The sequence below is a fragment of the Orbicella franksi genome, chromosome 12 (genome assembly GCF_964199315.1).
Source record: "Orbicella franksi chromosome 12, jaOrbFran1.1, whole genome shotgun sequence".
NCBI lineage: Eukaryota > Metazoa > Cnidaria > Anthozoa > Scleractinia > Merulinidae > Orbicella > Orbicella franksi.
The window spans coordinates 7,030,034-7,046,764 of NC_138156.1; the positions used below are offsets into that span (position 1 = coordinate 7,030,034).

The window sequence follows — 16,731 nt, forward strand, 5'->3', positions numbered from 1 at the left end:
CAAGGCCTTCGCAGCGTTGCTTTCCAAGATGGCGCCTGGTCAGGGGATGGTTTTCATCCCCGTTTTTCTACAACGTTTCGCGATTTAAAACACATGATTACTGTGCCACCAGCAACTACGAATTGTCTAGGTTGAAGGGCCAGAATGTGATTCGGTACCCTGGAAATGAAAATTCGAATTCTCCTAGTGTCGCACTCCCAGTGTCGCAATCCCAGTGTTGACCAGTTCAACAAAACAGGGCTGGTCATCTGCTTTGAGAAACACACTGAAAAAGTAACTGACTGGTTGGCGTGTAAAAACCTCGCCCAATTTTGTTGCTGTTTATTTCGAAAAGCCAGACATGCAACAACGAGGGATGGTGTGACTTACCCGAAGCTATTCAATGAGTCGACAAAACTGTTGGCTTGATTGTGGAAGGATTAAAACGACACGAGCTTCTCGACAAGGTAAACATAATAATCACAGCAGATCATGGCATGACTAAAACCTCTTGCAACAAAGTGATTGACCTTGATAAATACATGTCGACCCAGAGAATTATGATTTCTGGGACTCCTGTTTTAACATGTTGCTGGCGCCGAAAGCTGGAAAGATGGAGGATGTGTATAAACGCCTTAAAAACGTATGTCATCTACAAAAATGAAGTTCCCGAATATTTTCACGTCAGGAACAGCCAGCGTGTTTCGCCGTTTCGTGGTCTTTCCTTCAGAGGGCTGGCTTATCAGTTTCGAAAAGGATCGGAGCGTAACAACGCCCAAAAATGGTCAATGGACAAAACTCGCGCACGGCTTTAGTTGCAAGTGCAAATCGATGTCCGTTGCATTCATTGCGCGCGGGCCTGCGTTCAAAGAGAACTTTGAGGGAAAATCTTTTGGATCCGTTAGTCTTGATCAGGAGCCATAATCGGGGACGGAGACCGTAAGCGCGCGCCATTTCTAGTAATGGGGTTGTCCCCATGATATGGGACAATAATTCTATTTTTAGAACAAATTGCACCATCGCCTGCGGCACACGCGCGTACATGCTGCGAGGATTTTTGCGGATGTCGCGCGGGGGAAATGGCCTCCGAAATTCCCGAAATTGTTCATGTTTTTGGCCCACAACTCAACCCGTTTACGTCTGTTGGAATTTTGCTTAAGTATTTTCGCCGTAAGCTGCTCCAGTTTGAGTGAAGTAAGGCAGTGTCGAATTTAGCTATGTTCCGCTGTAAGCTTATATATATCGCTGACCAAGTTGTGTTCCGACGGATGCTTCTTTTACATGAGCTATACATTACTCCACTTTAAATTTCACATATGTTGAAGATTAACAGCTTTTCCATTACACAGTAAAAAACTAGCTGGATATATTTAGATGTAGCAGAGCTTCAGGACTTCATAGTTTCCTAGCTCCTCTTGCCACACGCTTGCGAGGAATTTGTCAGTCTATCGCGACCGAAAAGTAAAACAAAATAATTGCTAGTTTGAGTTTCGCTTGAATTTTAAGCAACACTTGATGTTTCATCAAGGCCCAATAACTTTACGTCCGTAGACACTGCTCAGTTTTATTCGTGCAAAAATCCAGTAAATTCTCTGTTGTCGATGAATGAGAGCGCCCGCCGATGCGTATTTTGTACAGTCAGTAAATATGACAAATTGTACTTCCGCCGCCCTTTCGTGTGAAAGCGTACATCGAACTCAAACAATAACTATAGTTTTTAAATATGTTTACGATTGATAAATGTTTGCGAACATATTAAAAGCTAAGCTGAAAATATGTGAATAAAGCAGAAATAATCAGCAAAGTTACGATGACCCTTTCTTTAATCAACTTGGAATAACGATTTCGATTTTGTTGATCGAGTTTATATCAAAACTCCTTGTCTAGTTTCATTTTCGCAGCGTAAAACTTCACTATGCTTATGTTGAAGAAACGTGCATGATGTTAGTAGCCTTTTTTGCGTTCGTGAAATTTGTTACAGCATCTCAGCACAAAAGATAACGAAAGTAAAACAAAATAATTGCTAGTTTGAGTTTCGCTTGAATTTTAAGCAACACTTGATGTTTCATCAAGGCCCAATAACTTTACGTCCGTAGACACTGCTCAGTCTTATTCGTGCAAAAATCCAGTAAATTCTCTGTTGTCGATGAATGAGAGCGCCCGCCGATGCATATTTTGTACAGTCAGTAAATATGACAAATTGTACTTCCGCCGCCCTTTCGTGTGAAAGCGTACATCGAACTCAAACAATAACTATAGTTTTTAAATATGTTTACGATTGATAAATGTTTGCGAACATATTAAAAGCTAAGCTGAAAATATGTGAATAAAGCAGAAATAATCAGCAAAGTTACGATGACGCTTTCTTTAATCAACTTGGAATAACGATTTCGATTTTGTTGATCGAGTTTATATCAAAACTCCTTGTCTAGTTTCATTTTCGCAGCGTAAAACTTCACTATGCTTATGTTGAAGAAACGCGCATAATGTTAGTAGCCTTTTTTGCGTTCGTGAAATTTGTTACAGCATCTCAGCACAAAAGATAACGAAAGAAATCTTTGTCGAGATTTGTTGACAATTGAAAGCACCGACTCGGACTTGAAAGTGCACGAGCTGTACTATGCAAATGAGCTAATTGTACGCGTCAGACTTTCCTTTCAAAAGCTTTTGCAAACTCACCAAACAATGCAAGCAGAAACAATAAGAAACCATCGAAACATTTTTTGGTTATGATGAACCATTGTCTGAGAAACTCACAAATTAACTCGATACCAGAGTGGAGAGTTTTCTTGCTATATTCTTAAGTCAGAACAAACACAAAAACATACGCGTAAGCTTACAACTAGCGTTAGCAGATCTTATTATTCCGTTCCCAGCGCGAGATTGAAGTCTTGTTTTCGACCCTAAAAAACCCACCTTTTCCGTTAGCTCAGAGCATAAAACTACATATAAGCGCCCTGGCTCGTATTCCCTGCCTTATTCCTTGCCATCGCTGTGAAAAATACGCGAGAGAATCTCTCAACTCTCACCATTTGATCACGCAACGTGACAACATGCACGCGAGAGCCCCCGACATGTGCGTGAATCCGCGCGGATATATGACGTCAGGATGGCGCAATTTGTTCTAAAAATAGAAAAATTGTCCCATATCATAGGTTCGCGCGCAGGTCGCGCGAATCCCGAGACTTACGGTCTCCGTTCCCGATTATGGCTCCTGTCTTGATACATTGTTGTGTAAAATATTTGGAATTCAGCCTCTGCCGAACAACGGTAGCTTAGTTACAACAGCAGACTTGTTAGCACCATGATATGGCCATGTGATGAGGGGCTGTGTGACGGCTTTACATCGAGTCAAATTTAACAGACCACGACAACCATGACGACAGCACGTCCAGCCTCCGAGGGTCTGGATCGGGTGCGTCAGCTGATAGCTGAGCCTCTAAGATCAGGCAGGCTCTCAGAGATAAAAACTGCCTCACACTCCCTTTTACAACCAATATAAACTATACCTTTTAAACAATCGATCCTACTCTTTTGTATAGCCTGCTTATATTCTGCATATACCTTATCTACGTTCTACCATCCTTTTACGCGTTTATTGTTCATATACATATATACATATATATATATATATATATATTTTTTTTTTTTTTTTTTTTTCCTTTTGTACTTTTTTGATATTAATTAATATAACTGATATGTCGTGTCAATTGTTTGTATGTGTCAGTGACCAACAAGAAAGCCTATGCTACTTTGGTCACTGAGTACATTTCATTTTGGCTATTTACTGTTATATTTCTTTTCTCCTTTTAATTAATGTAATTTCTGTAAATACTCTTAAAGTTATAATTTTTTGTAAATAGTGCAAAACAATAAAAGTCTGAAATCAGTTGTCGCGCGCGGTCTCGCCTTGTGCCTTGTGCCGCAGCCTAATTTGCTTTTGTTGCTCGCGTTGTAATGACTGATTACTTCTGTCGTCATATAACAATTATGAAGCGTACTTAATCATCTTCAGGTCAACTACGGAAACCAAGTCTAGAAAGCTCTGCTGGCAGAGCGCAAGAACACTGCAGTGTTAACGCTAAAAGGCGCCCTTCCTTACCTCTTACATTTTTGGTCCTTTTTTGATACTATTTCAAACAGAAACGGATAAACATTCCATTGTGAGAAATGAAGTTTTAGACTGTATGGTCTGTTTTTGATGACTTGCTGTAGTTAGTTTCAGACGTCGTAGAAACTATACTTCTGCCGTCATAAGCGCTGTTTTGTGAAGTTAGAATTTGCGTCCCCAAGGAAGAACTCAGTCATTCTCGGTTCTCAGTCAGTGTAGCACTGTTTGTAAATATTCTTAGAATTATTGACACTGTCATAAGAATAAAATCTGGACTTAATTCAACTATCTTATGTCCTCAGCACTATGTGTTGTTTGTTTTTCCTGTTCGTCGGTGTACATTCTGTAAGAAAAAAAGCCCTCCCCTTCAGTCCTCCGGGTGGTACACGCCTCCTCCAGTTTACATGTGTAAGATGTAGGGGTTTTTTGAATAAAAAAGCAGCGAAAGATTGGCACAAGTTCTAAGCCCAAAGGGTTATGGTCAAAGCTTTCTCTCCCCAGACCCCCCATTTAATTTTGATTGAAGGCCAGACTTTCCAATTTATCCATGTGAGATCTTAAGGGTTATTGCTCAGAAGAATGAACAGTGGATTATGATAGATCTTCTCATCATTGGGACATGTAATTTGATTAGAAAAATTCGAGCGTTGAATGTCACGTGTTCTGGAAAATAAATCAGGGCACTGGAACAAATCACTAGAAAAAATTAATTAAATTCACACTTTAATTTTATCCAAGAAAAAATATATTCACCTGGCGATTAAAGCCCTGGCTCTCTTGCTTTACTGGCAGACCTACTTCTCTTTTTAGAAATTTGCGTTTCACTAAACGGTTGACATAAAAACATAAATTAGGGAGTAAATTTTACAAATATTAAAAGAGCTTGAGAAGATTTAGGTTCAGGAGGGAATATCGCCTTTCTGTCAATGGATAGTTAGATATTTAGGCTACCGGTACAAACGAACTGTCAAAACAACAGGTTTTTTCTGGTGTCAAGAAATCCGACAAGTTGATTTGTTCCTACATTAAACCTTGCCAATAAGGCCTGTTTGGAAGAGATATCGGGACAAGCAGAGTTATCGACGATCATGTTAGTTAACTGCCTTGTTTTCTTCGCCATACTTTTCTTTCCTGGGCTTAATTGTAAGCCTCAAACACTTCTTCTAATATCTCTAGACGGATTCCGGTGGGATTTCGCTGGAAAAGCTCATACACCATACTTGGAATTTCTCAAGAAAACTGGCGTCACTGTTCCATATGTCCGATCCGTCTTCCCAACAGTCACAATGCCAGGACACTACAGTATTGTAACGGGCCTCTACCCCGAAAGCCACGGCATTATAAGTAACACCATGTACGATCCGGTCCTCAAAGCCCGATTTGGTGCCGCTCAAACGGATCCGCGATGGTGGAATGGTGCGGAACCAATATGGGTGACAAACCAAAAGCAAAAGGGAAAAAGTGGTGTCTTATACTGGCCTGGGTACAACATTAAAATTAAAGGCATGTATCCGAAATATAGGGAATATTCGCCTTCTCCCAATGTTGACCAGTTTAACAAAACAGGTAAGGTTATGGGCTTTGAGAAACGCGCTAAGAAAGTAATTGACTGGTTAACAGCTAAAAACCCGCCCAATTTTGTTGCTGTTTATTTCGAAGAGCCAGACAAAACATGCCACCACGCGGGATGGCGTGACTTGCCCGAAGCTATTCAACGAGTCGACAAAACTGTTGGTTTGTTTGTGGAAGGATTAAAACAACACGAGCTTCTCGACAAAGTAAACATAATGATCACAGCAGATCATGGCATGGCTAACACCTCTTGCAACAAAGTGATTGACCTTGATAAATATGTCGACCCAGAGAATTACGATTTCTGGGATTCCTGGTTTAACATGTTGTTGGCGCCGAAAGCTGCAAAGATGGAGGATGTTTATAAACGCCTTAAAAACGTATGTCACCTACACGTTTATCACAAAAATGAAGTTCCCGAATATTTGCACTTCAGGAGCAGCCCACGTATTTCGCCGCTTGTGGTCTTCCCTTCAGAGGGCTGGGTTTTAAGTTCCAAAAAAGGCCGGCGCGTACCAATGCCCAAAAATGGTCAATGGAAAAAACTCTCGCACGGCTTTAGTTGCAAGTGCAAGTCGATGTCCACTGCATTCATTGCGCGCGGGCCGGCGTTCAAAGAGAACTTTGAGGGAAAACCTTTTGGATCCGTTAGTCTTTACCCATTGATGTGTAAAATATTAGGAATTCAGCCTCTGCCGAACAACGGTAGTTTAGTTGCAACAGCAGACTTGTTAGCACCATGATGTGGCCATGTGATGAGGGGCTGAGTGACGGCTTTAGATCGAGTCAAGTTTTTACAATAACTCTAATTTCTTGCGCGCTGATTGGCTCATTTTTATAATCAATAAGAGAACAGACGGATAAATTTTACTGCGGAACCACGAGCCGCATTCCACAGCCATTTTGACAATGTTATGACGTAATTTGTCATCAATAAGAGGACAGACGCATAAAACACTGGCGTCAATTTAACAATTGACCGACCATGACAACCATGACGACAGCACGTCCAGCCTCCGAGGGTCTGGATCGGGTGCGTCAGCTGATAGCTGAGCCTGTGAGTCCAGGCAGGCTCTCAGTTGTCGCGCACGGCTTGGCCTTGTACCGCAGGGCATGAAAGCCTTTCCGCTGGCTAGCTGATAGCTGACAATTAGTGTTCGCTTCTTTGGGAAAATCCAATAATGGATTCTTAAATCCGTAAACGGATTCATTTTCGTTTCTTTACTGAACAGGTGATTCCATTATTACTAGGATCGTGGTGCGTCAAAGAAACCAAAGAATCCTTGCCCAGAGAGGATTCTTCGGTTTCTTTGACGCATTATGATCCCAGTGATCTTGGATTGATCTGTTCAGTAAAGAAACGAAAATTCCGCTTTTTCCGAAAGAAACGCACCCTTAGTCAATATTTTAACTATTAGCTGTACTCCACAAACTGAGGACTGCAAAATTTACTGCTAACTCAATGTAGGCTGAAATGTTATCTGATAGCTAAGAAATTGTCAGTCATGCAGTCTTTATTTCCTTTCTACACTTCCACTTTCGAGCTATCTGATATAAGAGTTAATTGAGCGTCCTGCATAGGTTTGACGGCCTGCAGGATCAGAGCAAAAATGCGAAATGACAGAATTTGAAATTCTTATGGCGGGATGTGGGGTTAAGAAAAAAAAAGCAACAGAAAATTACAGGTTACAGACCTTACACGGAGAATTGACTGAAACTCTAACTAGCCGGGATTGGGCATTCTGAGTGTGGCGGAATGGCGGGGTTGAGCCAAACATAGTGGCGGGATGTACCCTCTACATTCAGCTTTTTACTCTCCTCGAGCAAACCCGTCAATTTTCCTGTGAAATCGCGTAACTGAATGAAATTACTCTTTTCATAAAAACTAGACGATGTAAGAGCGTTTACTCGGGCCTCGTAACGCAATATTAAGTTGTACTTTACAAGTAAGCTTATTGAACACAGTAAAAACAAATAAAAGAATCCAGATATTTCAACAAGAGTTACGCTTAGATATTTATTATTCAAGTTGCTTCGTTGAGTATCCTCTTTATCCAATTGCTTGTAGTTTGCTTTATCTTCGAAGTTCTGCTTACGACGCTTCTTGTTTTTCTTGTTTTTCTTTTTTTCAACATCTAATGTGTTCATCTCAGCAGCATAGTTTGTTTCTAATTCAGTAGTCATGGGTTTCTGTCAGTGTTTTCGTAGTTTGAAGTCGTACATGGCTCATTTGTTATCTCTTGCTACTTTGCTTATTTCGCAGGCTTTCAAGCAATATATTTCGTGGACCGACCCGTGCCGAAAGCGATCGACATCTTTGTATGCGAGATGAACGTATAAGGCGTGATTGTTTCCAAGACTTTCTTCAGAAAACACGAAGAGCGAGCATACGATAAAGCAAGCTGTCACATTCTCGTCCCCAGTTTCCACGGTCTACGCTAGGAACGCCTAAGACCATGCTCCCCTTTTGGCGGCTAAGAACGGCCGGCTCACATTTTATGACTCGGGCTTTCCTACGGAAGCCCGAGTAAAAAACATTAATTGTTTAGGAAAAGTTACAATAAGCAATAACCAAAGCTTTTTGAACTGGAAATAGTGATTCTGACGGTAAACTCTCACAAAGATCTTTTCTTTTAACTTCAAGCCACAACAGAAAGTTTATTATTTGAAAAAAAAAAAAACTGTTTACCAATGCTGTAAGACAATGTTGAGCGATATAAGCCAACCTTTTCGTGACCCTTTCTTAGTCTCCTTCGCATGTAATAGGCGCCAAAAGCAAAAATAGATCCGCATTGCGTACATGTGTGCTTACAGCTTTTTCCAGCATACGAGTTATATTATTGGTTTTTGGCTTTCCTTTTACAACAGCAGTCTTTTCTGTTTATTGTTTAAAAATATTAGGAAAACTTTTCAAGCTTTTCGTTGTCTAGTTCAAACCGAGAAAGGTTGCCCGATATGTTTTTCCTGTCACCCGAAGACAAAAGCTAGTCTGCTTAACGCGACTCAGTGCCATTAGATCGAGTTCTGGCAGCCTTGCGCGGGTTTTTGGACGACAAGTTGCGAAAGACCTAAAGAGAAATCTTTTTTTTTTTTTTAATAAGCCATCCGATGTGATTTGAAGTCGATTATGCGAAACAGCGAGGTCGCATAGCCGTTTATTTTTTGCTACGAGTTATTTTTATTTTTGATCTTTTCCCACCCCTACCCCCTTGCGTTTTAGCTGGTTCATATCCCACGCGAGGGGTTAATATTTCGCCAAGCTTGCGATCTCGACGAGCTTAGACAAAGTAGAGTATCTGTAGACAGACTAAGGTCGCGTAACATCAAAACTTATGGTATTATCGGTTCCAAATCTGCAATAAGCACGTGTATTTCAGCGACAAAATTGGTTAAAAAAGGAAGGGGAAAAGACCAAACTCTAAAAAAAAACCTGGTGGATCCCAAAATCGAACTCGGGTCCTCTAGATCGTAACCATTGTACTCGTAAGAAAACTTGCCTTAAGAAAGCAAAATCATACAAAGCATACTAGCCTTATCTCTAAGTAGCTAACAAACATGCGAACTAGCTGACAGATATGTGACATATCAGTCTCGTCACTGAAAAACTCCGCGGATGCCGACATAGCGTACCACAGGCAAAGACCGTCAAATTTCGCTTACCATCCTAAAAAACGTTCCTATATCTTGCGTAAAAGGCGTTAAGCGGGGGAGGGGGAGTCAAAGCGTGATGGAAGGAGGTGGAATGGAAGGACGTGTTTTCTGCCTCCCTACGGTACCCCTTCCCCGTTTACACCTACAACGAAGGCTAACGTTCCTACGCTACCTATTAAATCTTTCAGTTTTTTAAATATTTTAGTTTTTGCAATGATACGACTGCCTCTTCGAGAAGAATTAGAATCAAGAAACCCGATTAGACTACTTAACTTCTCAAGATTAACATAACGTGACCTTCTAAAAACAAACCCAGAAACGACGAGCATTAATTTATCATATTACACGCATCAGATCAACAGTAAAGGGTTCTTTGTTAACAGTCTTAAATCTGATTGGTTATACTGACACAGTCGTGACGTTGATCACTTCTCATTTCTCGGAATCTGAAGGCTTGTCACGCAACTGAGAATCAACTGAGCGACGCGTCGCGATGGAATCTCTTTTGAAAAACCTCAAGAAGCATCTTACTTGCTCGATTTGCCTCGATATCTACAACAAACCCAAGACTATCTCATGTCTACACACATTTTGCCTTGAGTGTCTGGCGAATCATGCAAGAGCGAGCCACACACAAGGCAAGTTCAGATGCCCAGAGTGTCAGGCGCAAATCGATTTACCCGAAGGAAATAACTTCGACAGATTGCAGAGTAGTTTTTTCCACAACAGTCTGTTGGGTCTGCTTGCCGTCCGACGGAGTGGCGAGGGAAGCAGCATTACTTGTTCGCAGTGTAGGAGGAACAGCTCTCAAATGTACTATTGCTTTGACTGTGGACGATTTATGTGCCCAGACTGTTTCAACGCACATGAAATGCTTAAGGAATCTTTCGAAGGGCACAGGGTTACACCAGTGAATGAGTTTAAAGCAGAAGATTACGAGGCGTTGCTGAAGCGACAACCATTCTGCTCGCAGGAGTTTCACGAGAGGAAAATTTCCCGATTCTTCTGCTTCTCGTGTGAAGCTTGTGTTTGCCAAATTTGCATAGTCACGGATCACCAAAACCACAAGATCGTTTTGCTCGACAAAGCAGCTCGTGACGAGAAACCCGACATCATGTCAGGCGCTGAAATGATCAAGGAAAAGTTAAGGGAGCTTGTTGAAGTGATTCGACTATTTGAAGAAACGGCTTCTGAGCTGGAAAAGAATGTCGCAACTGCTAAAGGCGGAGTCTCGCAAGCTGCAGAGCAGATGATCGCAGAAATTCGTGAGCGCGAGCGAGAGGCCATTATCTCACTCGACACGACACGCGTGACGAGACTCGAGAAAATTAACTCCGCTATACAAGAAGCACAGTCTCTGGTCAAACAAATGAAGCAAGCGGTTGAGTTTGCTAATAATTTGACACAGAGAAGCTCAAGCTCGGATATCATGAGAAACAAGAAAACTTTGAAGCAGAGATTTGAAGAGCTTCGTGTTACTGAAGTTCCAAAACACGGCGAGACAGCATTCGTCAAGTTTTCCGCGGCTTCCCCTGTAGAAGGCTTGAAACTGGGTTTTATTGAGACTGTGGACATCGACAAGGCCGATGCAACTCGATCAAGGCTTGAAGGACTGGATCAAACTTTTCAGGCTGGTGTAGAAGCAGAGTTTACGTTAAGCCCCAAAACATCTGAAGGGAAGACGAGTAACCAGGCTGACCTTAAAGATCAAGTTGAAGTTCTGATAGAACCCGCTAAAGATGTCACCAATGTGATTGTTATCGAGAAAGACGACGGTAATCTTCAAGTGAAGTTTACTCCAATAGTGCCAGGCGCTTACAGCATTGAAGTGAAGATCAATGGCGATAAACTTCCGACCTGTCCTTTTAATACGCAGGTGAAAGAACGTGAGCTTGTTGTAGTTGGTAACTTGGACTTAAAATTCTTTCAAGAAAGCGAGCTCCAAAGACTATATGGCATTGCTATTAACATGGAAGGCAATATTGCTGTTACAGATAACATTGGACACTTTGTTTACGTTTTCGATAAAGAAGGCAAGTGTTTAAGGAAAATTGGTGGCCATGGCACAAATTCTGGACAGTGTCAGTACCCAGGCGGCGTTTCTTTTTTCAACGACAACGAGATTCTAATTGCGGACAACGGAAATCATAGAATACAACACTTAAACATCAAGACTGGAACTGTTGTGAAGAGCTTTGGAAAGTATGGTGCAGGAAAGGGAGAGTTTCAGAATCCAATGGATGTTTGTTTGGATGATGAAGGACGCGTTGTTGTAGCCGAGTGGGGCAATAATAGGATACAGGTGATATCCAAGGAGAGTGAAACTCATTCCATATTTGGAGACAGTGGTCCAGAGAAACTCAACCATCCAACTGGCTGCATTCCTTTCAAAAACATGACTTTTGTATCGGATAGAGACAATCACTGTATTAAGGTTTTTGATCAGTCAGGAACTTTTTTATACAAGTTTGGGAAACAAGGGAATCAAGACGGACAATTTAATAATCCGTACCTCATGCATGTAGATAGTTCCAATAATCTTCTTGTTTGTGATTACGAAAACGACCGAGTTCAGCAATTTTCTCTAGACGGTCGCTTCACTGGTAAAAGTATCGTTGTGTTACGAAGACCTGTTGGAATAACAGCAGCACCAGACGGTAGTATTCTCGTGACGAGTTATACAGATAAGAAAGTATACATATTGAAGTAGATGTTTCAATTGTCGTTAGAGTATGAAATTCACGAACAATGTGTTTATTTAGTCTTTAAAAAATTGACGTCATGTTTCTATGGCGACGTAAACCTAGCCTGCGTTACAAGGTGTACAAAAGTCGTAATGTATAACAGGCCATATAGTTGTAAATTATACTCTTGTCTTAATCGGTATACGATTTGTTGTCACACATTTGTTGACGGGGGTTATTTAACATTCGGGCAAAAGAAATACGAGTGTATTCTTACATTTTTTCCTCTTCAAATGTTTTAGCAGAGAGGTTTTTAAACTCACTGTCTGATTGGTCCAAAATTAAATAACAGATGAGCGTTGTCATATTAGCCGAGTTACTTTTACCCATATCTTTTGTCGATAGGTGTGACATAAGGACTCTTATCATATCTCTCAGTTAGTACGCGCGCTGTAACTGGTCAATTTAGCGGCCGTACTCTCCTGTACGGCCCGCTAAAATTTAAAGTTGGTTTTGTATGCCAAACCATAGCTAGTGGAGGGGCAAGTTCTTTGATACTCAAACAATAAACTATCTCTTTGAAGTTTGCCGGTCTTCATAACCAGTCCCCTCCACTAACTATGGCCAAACTGTTTCGTGATTTATCGATAAGTGTTCTTAACTTTTATAGCAAATGAAAGTTTAAAACTTTCTTATACTCTAAATTATGTAATAAAGCGTGCTAACGACTTAAATACAGTTTCAAACTTACTCGTTTTGCTTTCGAGGTGCGTCAGAAATTTGAAGCCTTCCCGAGTCCGCGTGAATAAAAATCGTTTCCGAACCCGTCAGGCACACAGTAAAGATATAATAAATATCTTACTAACCTCGTCTTCTCGGTCCGTACTGTAAGTTACGGATCCTCGTTTTCTTCCCTTCGATTTATGACCCGCGAAGCGCGCTGGGGCCACAAATCGACGGGAAAAAAACTCGGTCCGTAACTTACAGTACGGACCTCGAAATCAGTTAGCAAGAGGTATCTATTAGCTTAGTACACGGGTTTATCTTCTCTTTCCCCACCCCAGAAAAAAATAGACCAGGTGAACTCGCAATGTACATTTATTTCAATGCATTAGTGACATATCAAGTTTTCAGTAAATTAATTTCTGATAATTTATGTGATATTTTTTTAGTGTCTTTAGGTGAGGCGTAGTCAATCATAATTTATCTTTGTAGCGTTAGAAGTACTGAAAGAAACTGAAGACTCATTGTTGTTAGTTAGTGTCAGAAAAACTCAAAAATGAACGTTTTCATAGTGTAAAATTCACTTGTTTAAACTTTTGTTCTCTAAAAGCGAAATCCGGAAGGACGAGCTAGTCTGACTTGGCGTGCTAACCTGCACTTTCTTTTTGCTACCGAGAAAGCAAGGGAAAAAAGGTAGTAATGATTGATGATCAGCCTTTTAGACGTGCAACTCAATTCTCTTGTTATTACGTTCTGAAAATCTCTAAAAAGATCAAATGGCTTTCATTAGTATTGAATCTCAGATTTCGCTTTCGCTTACTTTAATTAGTTCTAGAGATCTGACGATGTAATTTGTTTTACTAGTATGTGATGTCAATAAAAAGTGGCTCTGTTAGTCAGTGAATTATTAGAAGCTTATAGGATTTGTCAATCTCGTGCCCAGGGCCTTCGTAATATTTCTTTCTAAAACGGCACCTGGGGCCCGTTTCTCGAAAGCCCCGGAAACTTTTCGGGCCCTCAAAACTATTTTTAGTTCATCTGTTTCTATAAACGATGGAGTTTATACACCTGAAACTTCTTGTATGAAGGGAACCTCTGTTTATTTTAAGAATATGTGAAAAAAAAAGTAAATGAAAAATAAAAATAAAAAATAACAGCACTGTTATCATGTAAGTTTTAAGTTTTTGCTATGGCTTTTCGGGTGCGAAAACGTTTTGGGACCTTCGAGAAACGGCCCCCTTGTCTCGAGAAGAACTGCCCTCGAACAGTGAGACCGAGAAGATCCTGGGCACGAGGTTGCTCTTTCTGTGACAAGAGAGTACAGCAACTCATATAAAACGAGGCTTTAAATGATGCATTGAAAGAAGAACTTCAAGTTATTGAGCATGACTGAAACCGCTAAAGATGTCTTAACCTGCGTAGCTTGGTGGTTTACTGAAGCAATTTTTTTAAGAAACACTTTGAGCAGTTTCGCCGCTCGTTATCGCGGCTTTGGCGCTCGTTATCTTAGCTGCGCCGCTTTCTTAGCGCGCTCAAATTGCTTAAAAATCGCAAAGCTATGCAGGCTAGTATAAGTAGGAGTCCAACATCTTCAAGCCTAGCTAACAGTCGTGTTTTTGACACCCGCGTGTTTCGCCGCTTGTGGTCTTTCCATCACAGGGCTGGCTTGTAAGTTCCAAAAAGGGCCGGCGCGTAACGATGCCCAAAAATGGTCAATGGACAGAACTCGCGCACAGCTTTATAGCTAGTTGCAAGTGCAAGTCGATGGCCGCTGCATTCATTGCGCGCGGGCATGCTTTGAAGGAATACTTTGAGGGAAAACCTTTTGGATCCGTTATTCTTTATCCATTGATGTGTAAAATATTAGGAATTCACCCTCTGCCGAACAACGGTAGCTTAGTTGCAACAGCAGGCTCTGTGACGGCTTCACATTGAGTCAAATTTGACCGACCATGACAACCATGACGACAGCACATCCAGCCTCCGAGGGTCTGGATCGGCTGCGTCAGCTGATAGCTGAGCCTGCGAGTCCAGGCAGGCTCTCAGTTGCCGCGCGCGGCCACGTCTTTTGCCGCAGCGCATGAAAGCCCTCTCACGTGCTAGATGATATCTGAGAATTAGGGTGCGTTTTTTTGGGAAAATCCAATGTTTAATTCTTAAATCTGAAAACGGATTTGGCGTTTCTTTACTCAACAGATTAATACAAGATCACTCAGATCATGGTACGTCTAAGGAACCGAAGCTTAAGAGCTTACCCAGAATGGATTCTTCGGTTCCTTTGACGCTTCGTGATCCTAGTGATCTTAGATTAATCTGTTTAGTAAAGAAACGAAAAATCCGCTTTTCCAAAAGAAACGCACCCTTAGTCAATATTTTAACTGTCAGCTCTACTCCACAAATACTCGAGTTTGAGCTAATAGCTTAGATCTGAGGTCTGCAAAATTTACTGCTAACTCCAATGTGGACTAAAATGTTATCTGATAGCTAAGAAATCGTCAGTGATTCAGTCTATATTTCCGATTTACGTCTTTACTCAACAGATGAATCCATTATTACTAAGATCATGGTGCGTCAAAGAAACCAAAGAATCCTTGCCCAGAGTGGATTCTTCCGTTTCTTTGACACATTATGATCCTAGTGACCTTGGATTGATCTGTTGAGTAAAGAAACAAAAATCCGCTTTTTTACATAGAAACGCACCCTTAGTCAATATTTCAAGTATTACCTGTACTCCACAATCTAAGGTCTACAAAATTTACTGCTAACTCAATGTGGGCTGAAATGTTATCTAATAGCTACATCAATTTAGTCTATATTTCCGTTCTACACTTCCACTTTCTAGAGTTATAAGAGATAAGAGTTAATTGAGCGTCTAGCATAGATTTGACGGCCTGCAGGATGAGAGTAAAAATGCGAAATGACAGAATTTGAAATTCTTATGGCGGGATGTGGGATGAAAGAAAAAAACCCCAGAAAATCACAGGTTATGGACCGTTACACGGAGAATTGACTGAAACTCTAATTAGCCGGGATTGGGCATTCTGAGTGTGGCGGAATGGCGGGGTTGAGCCAAACATAGTGGCGGGATGTACCCTCTGCATTCAGCTTTTTACTCAAAGTGCTCCTCGAGCAAACCCGTCAATTTTCCTGTGAAATCGCGTAACTGAATGAAATTACTCTTTTCATAAAAACTAGACGATGTAAGAGCGTATACTCGGGCCTCGTAACGCAATATTAAGTTGTACTTTACAAGTAAGCTTATTGAACACAGTAAAAACAAATAAAAGAATCCGGATATTTCAACAAGAGTTACGCTTAGATATTTATTATTCAAGTTGCTTCGTTGAGTATCCTCTTGATCCAATTGCTTGTAGTTTGCTTTATCTTCGAAGTTCTGCTTACGACGCTTCTTGTTTTTCTTGTTTTTCTTTTTTTCAACATCTAATGTGTTCATCTCAGCAGCATAGTTTGTTTCTAATTCAGTAGTCATAGGTTTCTGTCAGTGTTTTCGTAGTTTGAAGTCGTACATGGCTCATTTGTTATCTCTTGCTACTTTGCTTATTTCGCAGGCTTTCAAGCAATATATTTCGTGGACAGACCCGAGCCGAAAGCGATCGACATCTTTGTATGTGAGATGAACATATAAGGCGTAATTATTTCCAAGACTTTTAGAAAACACGAAGAACGAGCACACAATAAAGCAAGCTGTCACATTCTCGTCCCCAGTTTCCACGGTCTACGCTAGGAACGCCTAGGACCATGTTCCCCTTTTGGCGACTAAGAACAGCTTACATTTCATGATTCGGGCTTTCCTACGGAAGCCCGACTAAAAAACATCAATTGTTTAGAAAAATTACAATAAGCAATAACCAAAGCTTTTTTAACTGGAAATAGTGATTCTGACGGTAAACTCTCACAAAGATCTTTTCTTTTAACTTCAAGCCACAAAGAAAGGTTATTATTTGAAAAAAACAAAACAAAAAAAAAAAACGGTTTACCAATGCTGTAAGA

At 40.9% G+C, this 16,731-nt stretch overlaps 1 protein-coding gene and 2 pseudogenes across 1 annotated transcript; all 3 read left to right on the plus strand.

Annotated features, from left to right (window-relative positions):
* The first annotated feature begins 165 nt into the window (after nucleotides 1-165).
* Nucleotides 166-3,363, plus strand: LOC145463837 (ectonucleotide pyrophosphatase/phosphodiesterase family member 5-like; annotated as a pseudogene).
* LOC145463838 (bis(5'-adenosyl)-triphosphatase enpp4-like) lies at nucleotides 3,356-6,968 on the plus strand (annotated as a pseudogene).
* A 2,827-nt stretch (nucleotides 6,969-9,795) lies between these two features.
* LOC145462840 (E3 ubiquitin-protein ligase TRIM45-like) lies at nucleotides 9,796-12,222 on the plus strand. The gene has a single exon (XM_081446464.1). The coding sequence runs from the start codon at nucleotides 9,807-9,809 to the stop codon at nucleotides 12,021-12,023; it is 2,217 nt and encodes a 738-aa protein (XP_081302590.1). The 5' UTR covers nucleotides 9,796-9,806; the 3' UTR covers nucleotides 12,024-12,222.
* Nucleotides 12,223-16,731: the final 4,509 nt, after the last annotated feature.